At 39.2% G+C, this 20,802-nt stretch overlaps 1 protein-coding gene across 1 annotated transcript; it reads left to right on the top strand.

Moving 5' to 3' along the window:
• Positions 1-672: 672 nt before the first annotated feature.
• On the top strand, positions 673-20,483 carry ube2h (ubiquitin-conjugating enzyme E2H (UBC8 homolog, yeast)). The gene is made up of 7 exons (XM_085436551.1): positions 673-977; positions 15,634-15,710; positions 16,694-16,768; positions 16,859-16,898; positions 18,137-18,189; positions 19,910-20,038; positions 20,200-20,483. The coding sequence occupies exons 1-7, from the start codon at positions 925-927 to the stop codon at positions 20,322-20,324; spliced, it is 552 nt and encodes a 183-aa protein (XP_085292677.1). The 5' UTR covers positions 673-924; the 3' UTR covers positions 20,325-20,483.
• Positions 20,484-20,802: the final 319 nt, after the last annotated feature.

Raw genomic sequence — 20,802 nt, 5'->3', positions numbered from 1 at the left:
CTGAGATTTGTAAGATAAGGCCAGTCAAAAAATTTATGAAATTATATTGTAAATCCAAGAAAAATGCACACAGTACAAATGTGTCAGATGGCTCTGCTTCACAAAGATTTTTTTTGGAATGTGTTTTTTTTAAGTTTATTTTAATTTTATTTGCTGAAGTGTGTTTATGTGCATGAGTGTATTTATGTATAGATAGATGGATAGGTATTGTGGTCTTGTAGAAGTGGTATTTTTAGCCATGACCATTTTATTTATTCTTTCCCTAGATTAAGTCTTGTTTGTATTCTATAAATAAGATATGAGGTATATTTCAGCTTCGCATAACTCTGGGGGAACTTAGTCAGTTAACAGAAATGAATCACAAGACTGATGCCCCCCTCCCCCCAAAAAACATTCACTGTTCTTGAAATGGACTGTCGGTCTTGCCAGACATTTTGGGGTGCAAGTCCTGACAGCCAACATGTAGGGGTGACAATCTGGAGGAGCTGAGCCACTGCTCGCAATTATGATATCCTGAACATCTTGAAATATTTTTTCCAATATATCAGTTTTTAACTGTAAAAACAGGCATGTACGTGTTTCCAAATGAAACTTAAATATTAAAAACAATGATATTTTGGATAAAACTACAAACATGGCCATTTATGGTGACGTTTGGGTCGCACATAATATGACGTCATTCGCGGAGGGATCCCTGTGTCGGAACCATGGTCATATCGTTGAGAGGCAGTGAACGGCAGAGGTCTAGAGACAGCTCAGCTACTCATTAGGGTAGAGATACGTTGAAGTGGGAAGACGTCTCGCTGCGAGCATTTCTGGAGGCAAATGTTAACTTTCGGATAGTACCGTTTGCTAGACTATCTAGCGTTCCGGGTGGCTAGCTTTCAGCTTTCTCACGGGTGTTCTGCGGTGGAAGAAGCAAAAATGTCGTCTCCAAGTCCGGGTAAAAGGCGAATGGATACCGATGTGGTGAAACTGTATCCTTTCTGAACATAAACAACAGTCTCTCAATCGCTATCTGGTCAGCTATGTGCTGAACAGTTTGTCAACGTTATATGAGTGAACTCTATTGGTGCTGCTTGTTTTTCTTGAAACCCCCCTCAAGCAGAAAATGCTTTCACAGTGAATGACTGGTGTTTTGTGTAAACAACATTTTGCTAGCAAAGCCAAGTGTTAGCTAATTCTGTCCTGCGAACCTTCAGTCGCTTATCGGGACAGCTGTATTAGCTAATCAGATCGGTCATAGGTCCTTCCGGCATTTTTTTTCCATCGCAATATTATTTCTTTGTAACTAACATTAGCTGTCTAGAGCTTGCTCTCCAGCTCTGAAAATTACTGCAATGTCCGCACAGACGCCGACGTTTTTCTCCTTATACAGAAATGTTTTGCTACACCACCAACAGATGTAGCAGAGGTAGACTACCTAAAACACCTTGTGGCAATTTGGTTTCTTTGTTCACTCCTCTGTTTTATGACGGGAATCAAACTCAAACTGCCCCTTTCACACGCTTACACAGAACCTTGTTTACATAACGTAAGCCCAACTGAAAACGCTGCTGCTTTTGTTCTAGTCGCAAGACGTTGGCGTTATTGCTGCGTGTATAGCGATCTGGGTTTACCTAGCTTTGCTTTGTAACCCCACTAAGGGTTTGGTATGTGTGTTATTGGATCTACCACTTGACAAGAAGACCTGCAACGAGCGTTGTTGAACTGGCGTGCTAGTCAGTTGGTTAATTTCAGCATCAAAATGGCCACCTGATCAGTGTCTCTCACTGTACTTCAGTGTCAACAGGCAAATGCATGCAGTACTAACTTGTCTCATTTTCGATGGGTGTTAACGTGTAGTTTTGGACATACTGGATCTGGAACTGAGTGTGGCAGCTGTTACGTGGTACAGCAGGTGTCATGTCCCCTACAGTCATTTTCACTGTGGAATGTTTGAACTTTTTGGCAGCATCTAGTGTGTTCTGCTTTTCAAGTCGTCGTCACCATGTTTACTCTTGCACCGCTGCTTTATTTGTTTAGCTTCACTCAGGGATGACAGAAGCAGTTATAAAAGTGAATCATAACGTCAGATTTCCAGTCCATGCAATGTTCCAGAAGGAACAGTATGAACAAGTAGTTTTGTTTTTGTCCCAGAACAGTGGAAGCCAGCTTAATGATTGGGTAGCCTGTTACTAGCCGGAAACCACATGAGGGAGGGACTTAGAACAGCTGATGGGATCGCAGTAAAAGCTTTGCAAATATGGGGTTAGAAGTGGGCTGGTCAGAATTAAACCAAAAACAAGTAGAAGTTACCCCAACAGCTTCAAACTAATAGTTTTAAAATTAAAATATTGACAGTGTGTTGTTTGTTTTGTTTTTGTTTTCAAGCTTGGGCTTAATTTAATTATTTCTGACCAATAATATATAACTCTTTGAATACTATTTATAGCATTATATTTTTCTTTTCTTTCTTTTTTTACTGCAGTAAGAGATTGTGATGAGTATGTAAAGTTTATTCTTCCCCCGCTCGACACCATTTATGTGTAAGGTGTAGCAACTGTGACAGGGTGCTGAAACGGACAGAACAAGAGTTGTAAAGGTTGTAGTGTGGACACCCACACACAAAGCATTGGAGTGTAGTAAAACCCCTCTCCTTCTTGAGCTACTTCACTGACAGGCAAGAGCAGGTTTGCTAAATACCGCCTGCTCAGTTTTGTACAGTGGCCTGAGTGTTTAAACATACCATCCAAGACTAGTGGTCAGCAAGTGTTAAGAATGACAGCTATGTGTGTTTTAAATGTAGATCTTAAAGAGTTGGATTTGATCTTGAGCGGGCAGGTCTCCAGATTCTAGTAGGCCCTTCTTCTAAACTATCAATAAGAACCTGTTTCTGTGCTTGCTATCAATGCATCTCCCCCTAGTGTAACCAAAACCTGAAACTCACACTGGCTTTTAGACAGACGCAGGTTCTGAGAGGCCTTGTGCATTAATTTACTTTGGCCACCGGAGAGCTGTGAATCTAGAACGGAGGCCGTGCGGGAATTCGTGAAAATGAATGTCAGAATGACCTTAACATGTAGCACCACTCAGTTAAGCTTTGTCCCAAGCCAGCCAATACTCTGCAGCCTGCTTTTATATGCTAGTACTCACTACTCTTTGTACAATTCTGTGAAATATTGATAGAGAAGACATTAAGCGTTAGTGTACAGTGACTTTCCACTGTAATACGTCTTCCTGCTAGTTCGTTCCCTCCTATACAATATGAGACAATATTTATTGACCGCTTCTTGACAGACTGGATTTCTTAAACATTAAATTAACATTAATTTCCTATCATCTGCATAACCTCTTGACATTTGGTATTCTGTCTTGGTCTCGGTTGGGCTGATTTTGATGTCGAACACAATGTTCTTGAAGGAGCTTAGCACAGTGTGTCACTTCTAAGAGCTTTACATTCAGCCTGTTGTGTAGGAAGTTGTGCTGTTATTTGCATATAATTTTTTATTGGTCTTGTTGTTTTACAAAGACTTTCAGGTGGGAAGCTCCTGGAATTTGAGAACAGGTGAATTACATAGCACTAAGCCTATTGTGCGTGCTAAAACAGGTCATTTTAACAAGGCTCTTATTATTGACTTCTCTCGCTTTTGCTTGGCATATAATTGACCAACAATAAGACTTGGACATCTTTATGTGTGACAATTCTAATTTATCTAATGTAATTGTTACAAAATTGGTCTTTCAGTTAACACACTGCAAAATTGTTTATTTAATTAAAAATGGGAAAACCAACAGAGAAGAGTTTTAAAATGTCTCTTCTCTAGGTGCTAAAAATGTAATTAATATGAGATGTAAAGACTTGAGGTGTATATTCTGCTGTAAATAAAATTTCGCTCTATCAGAGGGGATGTTTGGACATCTGATGTCCTCAAAATGACATCCCAGCTGTACTTTTCAACCTTTGAGTTCCTGCTGAAAGGGCTCTCTGGAGCATGGCCACCAGCAATTTTTATTCAAGTCTGCTAAGAGTTGCGCAGAGGGGTGTCAGAGGCTTTAATCTGCTCCAGTATTCATCATAATACCTCATGTCAACATTAGCATATACCTCCTTTTATATTGATAAAGGTGTTGCACATCACACCTCTCAACTTGCAGTTTTCAAGGAGAGTTCACATTTTTAGACTTTTTTAAATTATTTTTTAAAAGTAACATTTTACGCAGCAGTCAACCTTTCGCAATCTGATTTATTCACTTGTCCAGATTCATGGGACATTTTTGATTGTCCTCTCCAAAGCATCCCTCCTCCCTTGCTAAGTGTAATACCAATCCTGAGCTTTATCTCCTCTCTGCTTAGTTTTTTTTGGCCCATTGTGCCCATGTAGAATGACATCCGGACAGCATCAGCGGTAGGTTCTTTTGTGTTTCCCATTTAGAGAAGCCCCTGTGACCCACCCCTCCCTCTCTACCTCCTGCTGCTGCGTCAGGCCATGTCGCACAGTCACGGGCAGCTAAACTGCACTCAGTGCTATTATTGCTGGACTGAACTAACTAGATGCAGTTTATTGTAGGGAAGGAGCCAGCAGTTGTATGCTCTTTCCTGACTGATTAAATGGAAGGCACAATGAACCCATGAGCAAAATGTGGAATGCCCTGGTCTGATGAGGAAGTTGCATAAGCTACCAGCATGCTTTGTTACTGGGCTGGAATAACTACACAGTAGTTGACACAAAGAAGTTCATAGAAAACTTGCTAACTTCAATTTTATTTTCATTGTGGTTGCAAGATAATGTGACGTGCTGTAGGTATAAAAAGTGTAAAGCACAGTTGTCCTTTGCCTCAGTTACTCACCATACTATTACTCCCACAGGCAAAATATCTGAAAGCATACAAAAAAATCGAATTGAATTTAAAATTCGGTTAAATATAAGTCTTGTCAAGATTTTGTGGGTGTTGAACCGCATGCATGATGCTGTCAGTTGACACAGTTTTTATTATCTTTATTTACATTTGGTGCATAACTTTGCTTGTGTCACTGCAGGCGTGTTTAAAACATATCATCCAACCGAGCTCCTGCTTTTTATCGTTTTTAGGACTTTGTGAATGAATGCAAGGTAACAAAGTCAATTGTGTATGAGGCCCCTACTATTCAGGAGGTGCCACACTGATTGACAGTCCTGTTTTGGGGGTCCAGGAGCAAGGCATCGCTGACAGTAGGGTGTTTGAGGCCCTCACTGTTAATCCCATAGTGCATACAGCGAAGCTTCCTGCACGCATGGCTGCGTTCCCTTGGAAAAACAGATGGACTGAAGTTCCTCTCTTTGTTTCGCATGATTTTTTTTTTTTTTTTTTTTTCCCTCCCCTAGCATTTGGGAGTTCAGCCTGGCTCTGTCACTCACATGCAGAGGTGCTTTAGTGTGGAAAATCAAAGGAGTGACAATGGGGTAACTAAGTTTGGTCATGTAGGCCAGAGCCGCTGGATCTGCCTATTTAAATGTTGCAGTAAAACCACTGCAGCTTTTATTTGCTTGAAATTAACCTGCATATAAAGTAAAAGGCCCTTATCAAAAAAATGCAACCTATACTTACACACCCTATACTTGCCTCACTGTGCTAATCTGCTGCTGTTCATTTCTCATCTGTGTCAAGTTGATAAAATTAACCCCGCGTGTTTCTCTAATTAAAGCGAATTTCACCATAGCCATTTCCTGAAAATGTCTCTTGAGTTTTTTTGTGTTTTTCTCTGTACAATAAGCAGCACATCTTGTTTATTAGATTTTCTCATTAGACTGCTGCTTCAGATCCAGGCCATTGTTTTTCTTGCACTGGCTCAGTTTTGTGTTAATGATCAACTCATTTGTATGTGCATGCACGTAGCTCAAATGCACGTGCGCACACACAGACTCTGTCACTACTGCTGTAAATTGACTGTTGATTTAGTGAAGGGCTGAGAGGAGGAGCAGCTGAAGGATTCACATTTGATTGCAGTGGGTGGGCTCTCATCTCTCACCAGTGAAGACAAAGAACTTAGTCTGCTCAATTCTGAGCTCCTCCGGCTCTCACACTGGGAGGTAGCCATTGGTATATTGAGACTTGCATCTGATGAAAACTAAATCTGCATTGCAAAGTGAATAATACATTTGGCTAACTCTTGCATGTTGAGCTGGCTATTTACGGTTTATTACTAAATGAGTAAGGGTAAAAAAAAAAAGAGCTTTTCAATTTTGCTGCAAGTGCAAGTTGTTGTCTTGTGCAGATGGCTTTTACATCTGGTGAAATTTGAAATCTGTATTATGTTTAAAAGGTTTGCCCAAGGTTTATTATTCTCAGGAGCAATGATTGTGCATATTTGAGAAAGCAGTCCTATTAAATGTGTAAAATTATAGACTGTGGATCTTTGAAGCAGAAATAAAACAGACATCTTTATTTTTAATTTATTTCCCATCCACCTTCCAGTGAGTGCGCCGCTTAACAGTACCAGACATTTACAATCGGATTTCAGTTGAGTCAGGCCTTTGGGGGCATATGTCCATTGATATGTAAAGCCTGCTGCAAGATTTTCTTTTGCACAGGCCCCACACACCGGTCCTCCATCAGCATTCAGACTCTTTATGTCTCAGAAGGAGCCGGAGCTGATTCTAAAACAGACAGCTTAAGCCCAGCTTTGCTGAATAACACCACACTTGAGATTTAAACAACAAAAAAAAAGCAAAGGATAGCCATTTCCATTCAGCATTTCCAACATGCTCATTTTGTGGTGGGTGTAAAAGAATGCTTCTTTGTTTTTCTAAAGCACAACTAGACCTGCGCCTGTCCAAGGTACAACCTGTTACCATTGAGCAGATGTACCTTTTGCATTGTTTAGCCTTTTAAATGTGAATTAACCATTTCCCCCTGTCTTTTAATTATTTTTTTTGTAGCTGTGTTATCTATAAAATTTTACAGTGTAAAATAGATCACCATATGGCCATGAGTTAAATGGTTGTCTTTTTTCATGAGTTAAATGGTTGTCTTTTTTCAGTTAGTAACACAGACGGAATATTTAGTCTGATTATATCATGTAAAAAATTAACTTTTGAATATAAAATATTAAATTCAGAAGCATGTAGATGTTTGCTGCCACCCAAAGGTGCTGTACTTGCAAGAAGCACATATTAGCATGTGAAAATAACTATAGAGTAGTAAAGTATAGTGTGCAGCTTAAGAAATAGTGACATATTTTATCCATAGCAGGAATGCAGTTCACTAAACGTTTTGACATCTGGTATTAGTAACAACCATCTTCATTTACCATAATTATCAATCATCGTCTTTGCTCCCAAAGAGCCAGCTTATTTTGATTGTTATTTAAGCAGAGAGATAGGTAAGCTAACATAGCTTTTTTTTTTTTTTCAAGTGCTCTGGTGGAGTGAGCCATAATGCTGCTGTGGTATATTCTGGCTTTCTGCATTTGTCTAGAAAGGGGGTTAAAAATGCCCAATAATAAAGTGGAGAAACTATGCAAAAAAAAAATAAAAATGGCACTGAGAGAAGGTGAGGGACACAGAGATTCCTTCTATTCTTAGTGAGATGTTGGAAAGACATGAAATAAGCAGAAGGCTAACCTATCTGCTTCCACATTACTGATGTAGTTTGAAACAAATTATCAGTAACATTGTAGCACCAGAGGTTTTTACCTACAGCATTCACAGTTTCAGGAACAATTTGAATCAAAATGAATTTGCTGTAAATCAAATTCTCATATTAGTAAAATCCTTTGTTTACTCTTTAATTTATGTTGCTGTTGTTCTGATTCACTGTGTACTTCAGTTCCCCGTTGTGTACCTTGCAATCTTTGTAACGTGGTGAGCAGAGTCTGCCTCAGTGCACAAGCGTGGAAGCATATTTGCTGGCATTTCTGGTGTATATCACTACAGGATTGTTTAAGTAGTGGATGATGATGATGATGATGATGATGATGATGATGATGATAATAATAATAATTTGATTTGATTTGACTTTTTTTGTTTGGCTTGTTTTACTTTGCAGACACTCTGAAGAACTCTTACTTAAAGTCCTCTGCATTGGATTAGATTTAACGGAGAGTTCATGTCATTTTATGAGCCAGTAAAGCAACTGGCAAGTTTACATATTATATAGATTAATTATTTACATCTTGTTAGATATAAACAGAACCACTGTCGTATCACTCTTGTAAATACAAGGGTGGGTTTGAGCCATCTGTAGACTAGTTGAATTGCAGCTGCAGGCTTGATTCTGTTCTCATTTTCATTCCTCTTTAGCTGACCATGTATTCACAGGATTATCTGTCTACAGAGTCGATGAGCTGGGGTTTAGTTTTTTTTTTAGTTTTTTTTTTGTTGTTGTTTGTATTTTAATTTTAGTTTTGTTTTTTCAGGCTGCAAATCCCCATTAACACCAAGCTACATTTGTTTTTTTTGTTTTTGTGTTTTTTTTGTTTTTTTAATTTGTCTTTTCTTAATTAGCAATATCGGAAAATGCCCTACTTGGGGAAAGTGTTTACTTCAGGGTAAGAGGGAGACTGTAGGTCAGTGAGGTTTTGTGATGATGACTGCAAGGGGAGAACAGTGTTTGTTTGGTGTGGAGTTGATTAAATCACTCTCTCTCAGAAACACCCTGCCTATCACTCGCTCTGCCTGCAGTGGCAGGATGGTTGCTGTGCTACAGTAGCTGCCTCTGTTTTCAGGCAGAGTGTAGTGGAGGTCACACAGTAATCTTGCTCGGCTCGGCGCGGTGCAGTAATACATACAATGTTGAATGCACAAACACATCCAGATTTAAACACAGGATTGGACTTTAGCAGGAACAATCCACATGTACAGATAAAGTTGTATGCTGGCAGAGATTTTCAAAGAAGTAAACACTCATGGTCTCACGTGCTCACATGCATAATTCATGTCTCTCAATCCATTTTTAAACAGGAGGAACAGTCTTGTTGGTCACATTGACTTTGTTGTCTGTTTCTGTGTTTTTTGTCTGTTTTTCTGCAAATTGCAGCTTGTATTCATAGAAATAATAGTTTTCTACATCAATGGTTAATGGGTGTGAATGTGTGTTTCTTTTGGTCGTTTATATTTGTCTCTCGGTGTAGGAAGCCTACCTATTGCATACACCCTGAGGGCAGCTGCTATATTTCCTGCCTTTCATCTCCAAGGCCTTTGATTGTATATTTTTTGCTACAGTCTGTGTGTGAGGGAGTGAAAGTAAAATAGAGATGACTTTCTTAGAGTTCCTCATCTCCAAACACAGAAATATAAATATGGTACTCTCTTTCTAAGTTGTAAGTTTTTCATTGAAAAGGGAATTTGTAGCTTGATATCTTTCACTTTACTACTTTACATCTTGCCTCTGAACCTTTCGCTTCAACAATTTTCTATAATTTTTACCACATTCCGAAGTCAGATTCTTACCTAATGATAAGGAGGAATTTTAGGACAATCATTCATTTCTTCTAGTGCTGTGTCATATCCTTCGTGGTAATACCAGTCTAAATTTTGAAGTTATATAAAGGTGTAATATCGCTATAGCATTGCCATGTTAGGTTTCCTTGTATGCACAACAGCTGGATGAGCCTGGACATGTCTGAGAGCAAGGGCTACAGTGGTGTGAAAAGGTGTTTGCCCCTTCCTGATTTTCTGTTTTAACTGTTTGTCACATTTAAACGTTTCAGAGCATCAAACACATTCAAATAATAGACAAAGATAACACAAGATGGCACAAAATGCAATTTCTTAGTATTAAGGGGGGGTGAAAGCCCTACATGGCCCTGTGTGGAAAAAATGACCCCTAAATCTAATGACTGGTTGGGCCACTATAGCTGCTATCTTTTTCAGCGCTATGAAGGAATTTTATCCTACTTGTCTGTGCAGAATTGTTGTAATTCAGCCACATTGTAGGGTTTTCGAGCCCGAACTGCCTTTTTAAGGTCATGCCACGGCATCTCAATCGGCTTCAAGTCAAAACGTTGTCTGGGCCACTCCAAAATTTGTTTTTTGTTTTTCTTAAGCTATTCAGAGGTGGAATTGCTGGTGTGTTTTGGATCATTTTCCTGCTGCAGAACCCAAAGTCCACTTCAGCTTGAGGTCAGAAACAGATAGTCGGACATTTTCCTTCAAGATGTTTTGGTATACAGCAGAATTCAGGTTCCATTTACCACAGCAGGTCTTCCGGGTCCTGAGGCGGCAAAACATCACACCAGACCATCACACTACCACCACTGTATTTTGCTGTTGGTATGATGATGATGAGGATTTTCTGAAATGCTGTGTTACTTTTATGCCAGATGTAAGGGGACATGCACCTTCCAAAAAGTTCAACTTTTGTCTCGTCAGTCGAGAGACTATTTTCTCAAAAGTCTTGAGGATCATCAAGACGTTGTCTGGCAAAACTGAGATGAGCCTTTATGTTCTTTTTGGTCAGTGCTTTTTGTCTTGGACCTCTGCCATGCAGCCATTTTTGCCCAGTCTCTTTCTTATGGTGGAGTCCTGAACACTGATCTTAACTGAAGCAAGAGAAGCCCGCGGTTCTTTGGATGTTGTTCTGGGGTCTTTTGTGACCTCCTGAATGAGATGTTGACTCCAGGGAAGCTTCACCACTGTTCCAAGTCTTCTGCATTTGTGTATAATGCAGTGGTGGGCAACTCCAGGTCTCGAGGCAGGTTTTAGATCTCACCCTGGGTCAACACATTTGAATCAAATGGTTAGTTCATTCCCAGGCCTCTGGAAAACGTCAAGACATGTTGAGGAGGTAATTTAATCATTTGAATCAGCTATGTTGGATCAAGGACGCATCTAATACTGACCCTCGAGGCCTAGAGTTGCCCACCCCTGGTATAATGGCTCTCACCGTGGTTCACTGGAGTCCCAAAGCCTTAGATATGGCTTTGTAACCCTTTCCAGACTGATAGGTGTCAGTGACCTTGTTTCTCAGGTGCTTCTTTAGATCATTGCATGATGTGTTGCTTTTCACCTTTATCAATGAAACCATAATTTAAAAACTGCATTTTGTATTTACTGTTTAGCTTTGTCTAATGTTAAAATTAGTTTGATGATCTGAAACATGTAAGTGTGACAAATATGCAAAACACTAAGAAATCAGGAAGGAGGCAGACACTTTTTCACACCACTGTATGTGTTAGCCTCCATCAAAGATTTAACATCTAAAAGAGACCACCTTCAACATCCTCCAACAAAGCACAGCGCTTTACTAAATATGCAAGAAAACTGCGTCTGCTACATGTTTCTGCTCTTGAGACAAAAACACACACCAGGCTACAAAGGTAGAGATACGTGCACCTGTTCATCTGTGGCGCAATAATAAAATGACTCAACAGAGCATTGCTAGCAGCTACAATGGCTAGCTGTCCATATGACAGGCAGAACAAATGGTGGATGGAAATCATTAGTGTGATTGCATGGTGGAAAATTAGGACTTAAAGCAACATCCCAGGTACAAAATATTTTTCAGTCTTATGGGGGAGGGGGATTGTTCTAGAAAATGTTATTATAGATTGATTAACACCCAAGTCTTTAGACTTGCTGCTGCTTTAGTCTTTCGATCTCCAATAGCAGGTTTTATATGCCATTCGTTTACAGGTAAGGGCACATCTAAACTTCCAAACTCTCCGACTCTCGTTTGTGCTTGTGGTCGAGTTGTTGTTGCAGAGGATCGCATACTTTTTCTAGCCTGGCATGTTGATGACGTGGAAGGTAAAACAGTGTGCATGTTATTAGCTTAGTCAGATTGCATGTGATTTATAATTCTGACTTGGATGAAGCTCAAGTCACAGTTTATGTAATTAAGGCTGAAATCTTGGTAGTTTCAGGCAAAACTGTAAATAACTGACCTGTGCAGTCAGTTTGATCGTTTGATTTGATTGCACGTCATTGTCCTTTGATGCAATACATGAATTGGATCAGATGAATGGAATTGGCTTTTCCTCGACCCCTGCTGTTCAAAAACGGCAAGAGACAGGAACATGCTTTGAAAATAGCCAGTGCCTCCCATCACTAGATCAACAACTGCTGTCTCCAAGAGCGAAATGTTTGAGCATATTTGACGCCACATTGTTTGACAGTATGCTGTTTATGATTCTCCGTCGTGTTTGTTTTCTGTACTTGGAACGAGGCTGGTTGCGAGGGGATATTTTGATCCTGGGTCAGGCAGGGATAGAGGCCTGAATGGACCAGAAAGAAAACAAGACATGTCTAGACCACAACTGTAAATGCTATTTACTGCATATTTTTACATCTAGGTATTTAAAATGTGTTTTATAGGCTACAGAAGAAATATCAGGACAACATTGACCTTAGTCCTGGAGTAACAAGGTAATTGTTAGTCTGAGAGGAGCTCTTTTGTACCTTTTTTTTTATTTATTTATTTTATTACTTTTTTCATGTCTAACACTGTGTTATTAAAGAGTGAGCTGGCATGTTGAAGTCAGTATATCCTTATAATAAAGTCTGGTAGTGAAGGAATTTAGGTTACAGTTCAAGGCTTTCTGTTATCTGTGTGGATTTATGTATGTTCTCCTAGCTTGATTGGGCTCCGTGTGTTGGATTATATTTATTGACTTACCTGTTTATGTGATTTTAACTATATAAATCCAAGGTCAAGGGTTGGACAGGCGATCTTTGCGTGGGGGTGAGATAAGTAATGATATAACTCTGTAGTTAATTGTCCTTTTTCCATTAATTCTGTTTGGGTATTTGGGATTACCCATGCTGGGTGACAAATTATTTAGTTATATTTTAGTTCCCCTTTTATCAGCTTATTTATTTTAGCACTTCATATTATAACCTTTTAAGATGAGGTGCAACATTTAAGTGTGTTGCACTTTTACACTGCATGCTTATACCTTTAGAGCCTTTTGTGATCCAAGTGTGTTTTACCATGTTTTCAAGATGTTAAAGATACAAAGTATCTCATGTTACAACTAAATGCACCCAAATCAGTCACATGTTCTTAAAGGGATACACATGTAAATGTTGCAGAGGTTCTATTTTCTCAGTGTTTCTGTGCTTGTTGACATTGTTTATTCGACTTATTTGCCAAATCTGAACACAGTCGACTTCAACAAACCAAAAACAAATCTAGAGTTGAGCTCAGTTAAGCTAGTAAGTTGGTTGGCTGTGTTTTTCACATTCCATCTCAATCCATCAAACAGTTGGGGAATTTACAACTTCCCTCTGTTCTTACAGACATGCCAAATTCCTTTTCTGTAGTGTGAGAACATTGTCAACAGAGACCTATAGTTATTTATTGGGTAGAAAAGGCTATTGGGTTAGACCAGACAGATGGAAAGAATCACATCGAAGTGATATTAGTTTTGAGCTTGTGTCTGAGAGAGATTCTTCTTTGAAATTCTTCTTTCCTTCATCTTTAGGTTAACTGAATCAATCAGTGGGTCAAGTGTACTCTACACGTTAGCCTTTTTAGCCTAAATTAAAAAGCTGGAATTCATATTGCATTCATGTGAACCATATTTTTTTTCTTTTAATTTTCGAATAGAAAGTATAACCGCAGTGATTGAAATTCAAATCGAGCTTGGTCTGGGTGAAGCTGCTGCTGACAGATGCTGAAACTGGGTGAATCTGTGGCTACATGTGACTGCTGTTTCCTTATTAGATGAAAACTGATAGATTTTAGTTGGATGAAAGCAAGTTACATGTCAGTGGTGTCTGTTAGCATTATCTTACTCTATGAGATATTAAACGTACTCAACAGTTTAATATTTATAGGCCATCAGGACCCTTACATTTGCATTTCTATTTTGTAATTTAGGTAAGTGTGACATCATATAGCAGGGTCGATTTTTCGCTGCCTTCCTAGTTAGACTGGCCAGTTTCAGTCAGTGTGCAGTGTAGTTACTGTTGTTTTAGCCCCATAATTCGCTTATCACCCACCACACCTCACGGTTTCTGTTTCATACCACAACACACACAGTCTGTATCGTCCTGTTCCTTGTCACTGCTGCCTTGTCTTATATAGCTTTTAGATGTGTAAATGCCCTTTTTAGATAAAGAGCAGAACTAGAATAAAATGAGGAATTATGCGAGTGTGAGCACTGAAATATGATGCAGGAGTTGTTTCTTTAGGCACTGGGCTTGTTTATGTTTTCCTAGTGACCTTTAGATGAGTATTTAGTTTGCCTTGGATTTTGCATCGGAGACCCTCATAATGCTTACTTGACTCCAGTGCGAGTCAGAACAGAGAGGTTCCTCTTCTGTCTGAAATAGACACATTTCCTTGTTGAAGCCAGGGATTCAATCTGCTCCTAGCAGTCTCTACCAGAACTTAAAATAACCTTCAGTTTGATTTAACCCTTTGGGGTCAGTGATGCTGCTAATTAGATCCACACTAAATCAGGATCAACAAGACAGCTGCTTCTGTTCGCTGTGGAAAACGGTGATTCATGTTTTTATTATGATCTCCTTTGGTCACATTTAGGCAAAGTGATTTCTTTTTGGTTTTGTAAAAACAGCGGTGATTCAGAATGCTTAGTGTGATAATGACTATTTCTTCTTTTTTTTTTTTCTTTTTTTTTAAACTTTATTTATGTTATAATTATAGCTATGACTGGAGTAGCAAATGAAAACACAGGCTGTTTTTCTTTACTAACACCTTTCTTTTAAAAAACAAAAACAAACAAACCTGGCTCATGGTAAAAACAGGAAATCATTGTTTTTGCAAATATTTGTAAATGAAACTTCAGACAACACATCAAATGTATACATATTGTTTTAGTTTGATCCCAGAAACAAGTTTAGGCTGAAAACATTGAGCTGGGATGCTAAAAATACATCTTATCTCAAACATCTCATAGCTAATTGGGCTCATCAGTGACATGACTTGGTATAAAAAGCATCCCATGGAGGTTTTCACCACTGTATGAAAGACTCCCTGGGAGCATTAGTGCAGCTCACATGGGTAGCTTTCACATCTATGAAGGCACCAATAATGCTCAACAATATATATAGTTTTTTCAGCTATATATGATACTATAGAAACCTCCTTTTCTGATATTACCAGTACAGTATTAACTGTATATTTTGGACTCTTAGGCTGTCGGCTCCATTAGTTACAACTATGAGAAGTGACTAAAATTAGCATTTCAGTTTGTAGACATGCGTACAGTGAGTACTGTTTTGTCAGAAGTATGTGTGGTAATATCAAGTTCTAGAAAGCCAAGGTGCTCATGGAGAGTGACGCATGGAAAAGAGACTTGGAATAGTTAGCAGATGAAGGATGGGTGAACACTTCAGTCAGCATCCTGATGTTAATTCAGTGTCCCGAGGGGCATGGCATTGAGCTATTAGTTGCAATAGATAACGCCTCTCCAGGATTATGGATTAAAACAATTAAGTTATTATCATTTGTCAAAAGCTGTCATTCCTCTGTTTAGTCTTCATAATTCACAGTGATACAGACAATCATGTCAGGTAGGAGAGAGGAAACCGGGCAGGTTATTCTTGTGCATTTGTCTACCATGCAGGAAAATATGTGATGATACAGGAAGCAACCACAGCTCACTGACTGTTTCTACAGAAGCCAAACGATAGAATCAGTCCTGCAGTTCTTTGTTTGTTTATGTGTATGCTTTTCGTGAAGCAATCCTCCTTAACTGTCCTACAGCATCGAGAGCAAGCATGAAGTCACCATCCTCAGTGGACTCAATGAATTTGTAGTGAAGTTTTTTGGACCACAAGGAAGTAAGATTTTCTTCTTTCAGTTTTTTTGTTTTGTTTTTTTCTCATTCCACAGACATTTTGAATATTGCTGCTGAGACCTTATTCAGTAACATGTTCTAAAATAATTAAGGGGTTATCCAGGGTACCTTTTTTTTCCCTTGAATGCAGTGCTATTAAGCAAGCATTTTAATGTATTTTAAACCAGCTATTAACATGAATGCCATCGCCATAAAAACAAATGAGATGTTAAGATTGATTTACAGAGCATGAAGTGACAGTAAATGTGGTTGTGAGAGCAGCCGCTGCAGGACTGTCAGTCTCTTTGTTTAGAACATAAAGTGCTTTTTCACAGCAGGCAAGAAACGCAAAACGCAAAACTAGAGCTGAGGCCACGAAGTGTAAAACGGAAAGGAGCTAGGCTTGAACAGGCTTGAGGGGAATTTGGATGAGGAGTGTGGCCTCATCAGCAGGAAATACTTCTTTCATATGCTACTTGTAACATCTGTCACACTAAAACCACTGTCACTTACGCATCAGCAAAGAGGGGAAGTGTGTGTTTGACCCTGTTTATGTTGCCTCGAAACAATGCCAAATAAAGGGGAACTGTTGTCCCCATTGCTGATCAACCGTCATGTGCGTTATCTGTCATGTATGTGCTTCTCAGTTTCAGCACAGCACACGAGGGTCCTGTTACACACAGCTATTCTGGGCAAGCACCAAACACCCCCGCAAAATCCGAGTCGCTTCCTCTTTGATGTCAGCGTATTATTTGAAGTGATTTGGAAGTAAAGATTTCTCCTGGGCTGAAGTGCATTACTGCATAAAATGACAGATACGTGATGAGGGAAGCTCATGTGTAGCAGAGAAAATTGATTATAACACTGTTTTTAAATCCATTTAAATACACGAAGGGTGGAAGATGATGTTGAGGCGAATAAAAGTCTGTCGTCTGCACTCAGCTTTGTTCTTTTGTTATGTATTCTATGTCCCCTCCTTATGTACAGCACCGTATGAGGGAGGCGTGTGGAAAGTGCGAGTAGATCTTCCTGATAAATACCCATTCAAATCACCATCAATAGGTACGAACTCTAACTCTACTTTACATCCAGACTTATTCATCTTAATTTTAGTTTTTAGCACTGTCCTAACTTATTCCATGTCTTTTTCAGGATTCATGAACAAGATTTTTCATCCCAACATTGATGAAGCGTAAGTTGCTGCACCATTTCAGACTATTAATGCAAGTATTGAAGCTCAAGAATTCATATTTGTATGTTGTCAAGTCTTGTTTTGAAAATGTTCATGTTAAAATGTGAAAAGGATTAACCTAACTCAGTTATAGGAGTGCCATTGGCCATCACGTTCATTTTATGCTTACTTAATGTTCACAGATGACAAAATTAACAGCTGAAAATGTTTGAGTTGTATTGAAAGGGCAGCAGGTAGAGTAGCTCATCTACCAATCGGAAGGTCGGTAGTTCAATCCCCGGCTCCTCTAGTGTGCATGTCAAAGTATCGTTTAGCAAGACACTGTACAACTGTGAGTTGCCCCAAGGTGCATCTATAAGAGTGCGAGTGTGTGAACATTAGGTTCAAAGCGCTTGTACAAAGATGAACAGTGGATTGGACTAGCTTTGAGTGGTCAAATAAAGAAGAAACGCACCATATAAGTACCAGTAATACTGTTTCACTGTGATTTCCAGTAATCTTTGGGCACCAGAAAATGATGGCAAAAAACAAACCAAAAAGAGAAGCAGAAAAATATTGGCCAAACTTGACCAAAAAATTCAGAATTGCTGTGTTTTTCTTTTGTTTTTCTTATGTTTGTAAGTACGTTTGTACCTGCTCGGTCAAGCTCTTTGCTTTTCTGAGTCCGTAAATCCACTGAACAGTCCATAAAGGTGAGCAGGAAAAACTTGTGCCTCCTCCCCATATGTGACAGTGTAGCGTTTCAAATACCAAAAATAGCAGGGCATCTAGGCTGTTCTCACCAGCAAATGATGGCAAGTTTAATAGAAACATTTTTATTAGCCAGTGGGTAAGGTCTGTAATAAGTGTATTTATATAACTGTTGATCTGTGGCTAGGAATATGTCAACAATAACAATCTAAAGCTTAAATTACTGAAACTTGACATTAATTTACACAGCAACTTGGTTTTAGTTATATATTTAGTAGGGACAGGCCGTTCTAGTCACATGATATTTCACAACTTTCAGAATTGACAGGAAATATACAGCTGAATGGCCACAGTTTGCTCAAAAGCTGCTGGGAAGTACACCTGTTGCATCTAATTTTGCATTTCTCTTAACAAACGTGAAGACATTTTCAAAACAGGATGGCTCTTTTGTAGAAAAAAGAAAAACTCTGCGTAGCAACATACACAGATTCGTCCTTGCCTGCCTTTGGCCTTTTAACCTGTAACTCTCTTTTCCCTCTGTTTCCCAGATCAGGAACGGTGTGCTTAGATGTCATCAACCAGACATGGACAGCCCTTTATGGTGAGTGACTACACTCTGTGTCTGTATTGAGTTCCCTCTCTGAGGGTCGTGTGATTATGTGTGAAGAACTTGACAAAGTGCCATCCGCACAAAATAAATACTGGCAGCTCCTCTTTAGCAAATGGTGTACTGTTGCTCTTTAATCTACTTACTGTGGGGAAAAGTGAACACTAACAAGGTAATACTCTCAACCAGCAAGGTCAGAAAACAGTCACCTTCGACAGGAGTGAGTTATTATCTGTCAGCTGTGGAAGACATGCCCACATATACTTGATGGGAGCAATTATACTCAGTTACTTTCCCTCACTGTTGCTGGTCTCCCTGCTTCCCTGGCTTCCCCGTGCCCTTCTCTCAGTAAAATTCCCCATTAATTTCCCATAATATCCACTTCACAGGGTTAAAATAGCTGTTGAGTAGTATAAATGACTTTACTGTAATATACCTAGCAGATGTTCCAGCATCCCTTGGTATTTATTTTAGCTCATGTTCCTACTCGGGAGAATACTAAATGCTATTTACAGAACCAATAAAAATGAACTGAGAATTCATTCTGTCTTAATTATTTTCCAGCGAATGTTGTATTTGTGTGGATTACTGTAGGTTTTGTGTCGGATGTTTAAAAAAAAAACCAATAACAACAAAACAAACCACACAGAAATAAGCCAAATGACAGGAATAGGCCAGTCAGCCAAGCATTGTGTAATGAGCCTATACAAAGGAAGAGGGAGCAAAAGCATTAGATTTAATCTTGTAAACACCAAAAACCATGGAAAAGAACTGGGGGAGTGTTTGCTTTCCTTACATAAATGGACCCAACAGTGACACCTAGGAGATGAAAGTGTCATCTCAGGTTTTGGACTCTCCCTCAGCTCTGAGAGAACTAGCTGAGAACTAGTGAAAAGCGGTGTTTTGTTTTTTTTTGTTTGTTTCTTCCTGTGTGAGTTTATCAAGCTCAGAATTTTGAGTTAATGCCCAACTGACCCCTTTTAAATTAAGCTAAACTAAGCTATGATATGGTAACTCAACAAGAGCACCCAGATTTTTATTGGGCACATAACGGAATGACATTTCTTTACCAGGTTTATTCAGATTAGAGGTTACATTTACGAGTTGCCCGAAAATAACAGCCATTAAATGAACAGCAGTTCATATTGGAGAGCTTTATAAGGTTACATGCTTTGGGGGCAAACCCTAAAACTGTCAACCTGGAGTTGGGGCAGTCCACTTTCCAAGGCAATGGTAGAGTATCCAGTGGGGAGACATGCACAATGAGAGTATTGGAGTTCTTAATAGCCAGTCAACAGCCAAACTGTGAAACACAAACCTCTGGATTGTTGAATTAATGCATGCGCACATTAGAGCATCAGACCAGGCATCTCGAATCATTATTACAGTAAAAATGTAGGTAAGTGTACTTCTGTGTTTCTTGGTTTACCATATCTAATGTGAATTAGCTTTTTTGTTTTTTCCGAGGGCTTTGTTGGGATAAACCAGATTATGTTGGCAGTGTGGATTAATGAAGCTGCAGTGTTATGTAACTTTAAACATGAAGGATAGATCTGTAACTTGGAAAGGAAAACAAAATTCTAATAATTATTTGTAAAAAAATAAATTCTAAAGCGCCTTTTCTTTTCTTTTTCTTTTTTTTTTTTAAATCAAGTTTTCCTGGTGACTCTACAACTTCAGTTCTAACCAGTAGGTTTCCTTTTGTGTTTTTCAGATTTGACCAACATCTTTGAGTCGTTCCTGCCCCAGCTGCTGGCCTACCCAAACCCCATCGATCCCCTGAACGGAGATGCAGCTGCTATGTACCTTCATCGGCCAGAGGAGTACAAGCAGAAAATCAAAGGTTCAACCTAATGAAAATATGTTACCTGCAGCAATCCATGTTTTTTGTATCCAGCAGAATATAAATTTGTAGAAGTATTTTCCTTTCAGGAGGTATTTTCCTTTTTATTGCAGACCAGCCAGCTCACCTTTTTAAATCTGTTTTCTCTATTTCTTCCGCAGAGTACATTCAGAAATATGCAACAGAGGAGGCTCTGAAGGAGCAGGAAGAGGGGGCAGGCGACTCTTCATCTGAAAGCTCCATGTCTGACTTCTCAGAAGACGAGGCCCAGGACATGGAGTTGTAGTAATAGGAGGGTTCCCCCATCCTGCCCCCCCTAACCCCCACAGAGACTATATTTGATTTCCTAACCATGAGAAAGCAGACTTATAATATTCATATTTAAACAAGTTGATTTTTTATTATTATTATTATTATTACTACTAAACAAGGATTTTTATGGATATATAGCCTTTGGTGTGTTTGACCTCCCCTCCCATTCTGTAGCTGTTTCTCCTCACACGCATCCACGTTCTCTGCCTGTCAGTCTGCTCATTTGTGTGGTGCGTCATCTAAGAAGCTTCCATGTGAACATCTGATTTCTCTACACAAATCCACTTCATAAAACTTCCCTTTTGACCTCAGCGACATATAATTTCCTTTCTTTTCCCATAATACCAGTTGACTCTGACCATTTTTGTTAGTTGGTCCCCATCAGATCAGGTTAGGTCTTACTTGCCCTCTCTGGTGTACGTCACCACATATTTGGGGGGGTTTGTTTTGTT

The sequence above is a fragment of the Copadichromis virginalis genome, linkage group LG17 (assembly GCF_057382275.1).
Source record: "Copadichromis virginalis isolate Kocher_CV1m ecotype Utaka linkage group LG17, C_Virginalis_male_GT1.1, whole genome shotgun sequence".
In the NCBI taxonomy this organism is placed as follows: Eukaryota; Metazoa; Chordata; class Actinopteri; order Cichliformes; family Cichlidae; genus Copadichromis; species Copadichromis virginalis.
The sequence above is the reverse complement of the archived record's forward strand: the minus strand, read 5'-3'. Positions and strand labels throughout refer to the sequence as shown.